This window comes from Acanthamoeba castellanii, assembly GCF_000313135.1.
Source record: "Acanthamoeba castellanii str. Neff unplaced genomic scaffold scf7180000084569, whole genome shotgun sequence".
NCBI classification, from domain to species: Eukaryota; Discosea; order Longamoebia; family Acanthamoebidae; genus Acanthamoeba; species Acanthamoeba castellanii.
Window position 1 is genome coordinate 11,236 of NW_004457689.1, and position 1,379 is coordinate 12,614.

Below are 1,379 nucleotides of genomic sequence, written 5' to 3' on the forward strand. Positions count from 1 at the left end.
GTGGGCTGGGCGGCCATGTCTCTCTCATCTGCTGCCTGCATTTGTGTGCTCGAGGTGTACCTCTACGCTGCAAGTAGTTGTGGCTGTGGTGTTGTTGTGTTTCTCGGTCTAGGTCTGAGACAAGTCGGGGGCAAGTAAGAACAGGTGAGAAGCGAAATAGCAGGTGTATTGCCGCCCCACGCTGCACGCAAAGGACAACACGCGGAGTTCCAGGTCGTAGTGGCATGCGCCGGAAGCGGGGCGGTACCTGGTGGCTGGGCCAGGTGGACTGCGTTGTGTGGTCGTGCCTTGCGGTCGGTTTGTGTTGTTTGAAAGAAAGAGAATCGTGAGTATGGAGAGGGCGTCCTCGAGACGAGGCTAAGAAGCTCCCCGGCTCTTCCGACGCGACAGCAGCAAGCTTGGGCTCCAGGGTGCACCTTCTCGGCGTTCGGCCTGCAAAGCTGACGAAATTTCGCGTGTTGGCGCTGCTCAATCTTTGAACTCACTCCACACAGCCACAAGCTGGGCTCTCGACGTGTGGGGCGCGGCACACGAACGACCAAGAACGTTCGACGAATGCGGAGTGGTGAAAGGCCCGAGCGGGCGAGAAGAGAGTGAACGAGACCATGACGGCGAAGGCTCGGGGAGTGAATGGGAGTGGCTTTCTAGTTGGGGATGGTGCTGTTCAAGAGGATGGGGAGGACGTTGGGGATGGAGTAATGTTCGAAGCAGGGGCCGGCGTAGTCGTTGTGGACGCACGACGTCGTGAAGCGATGCAGCCGTCCGGTCTCGTGCAAGGTCCTGACCCCACATCGATCCCCGCCCGCCAAATCCCATCAACATCGGATCACGTGTGCTCGGTCGAGTCACCAAAGTTCGAAGCGTGTGCGGCAAGACGCACCTGAGTCCGATCCAGTCGTACTTGTACATGGGCTGCTCCTCGAGGGGCACGACAGAGGCCACCGAGTTGTTGGCGAAGGCGCCGAACCACCCGGTCTCCCGAGGAATCAGCACCTGAGCAGGGCTCTGTGATTTCCAGCTTACGACGGCGAGAAGGGTGCACGCGGAATGTACCTCGTCGATGGTCGAGTAGCTCATCACGAAGCTCTCGAGGTCGAGGATGCGTTGCTTGTAGATCGGATTCTTCTCCTCCCTTTCGTTGTTGATGTCGGACAGGAAGATCTTCCTTTGCACGTACTCGGCCAGAGCAAACGGGTCTGGTGCGTCGGGTGTCGGTAAGCGCCCTTTCAGGATGTCGCACACATCGCCACGCACGTACTCGCCAGTAGCCGGCGAAGGAGAACACATCCTGTGCCCACTCGTCGTAGATGCAGCAGTCGGCGATGTCATCCGAGGGTNACGTTGAGATACTCCCAGCTGCCCCATACGCACGCCACACC

The 1,379-nt window shown here is 59.1% G+C and overlaps 1 protein-coding gene across 1 annotated transcript; it reads right to left on the reverse strand.

Moving 5' to 3' along the window:
* Window positions 1-644: 644 nt before the first annotated feature.
* Window positions 645-1,287, reverse strand: ACA1_038980 (palmitoyl protein thioesterase, putative; the record flags this gene model as incomplete). The annotated part of the gene is made up of 3 exons (XM_004354752.1): window positions 645-780; window positions 881-1,005; window positions 1,054-1,287. The coding sequence occupies 3 exons, from the start codon at window positions 1,285-1,287 to the stop codon at window positions 645-647; spliced, it is 495 nt and encodes a 164-aa protein (XP_004354804.1).
* Between the last annotated feature and the right edge of the window lie 92 nt (window positions 1,288-1,379).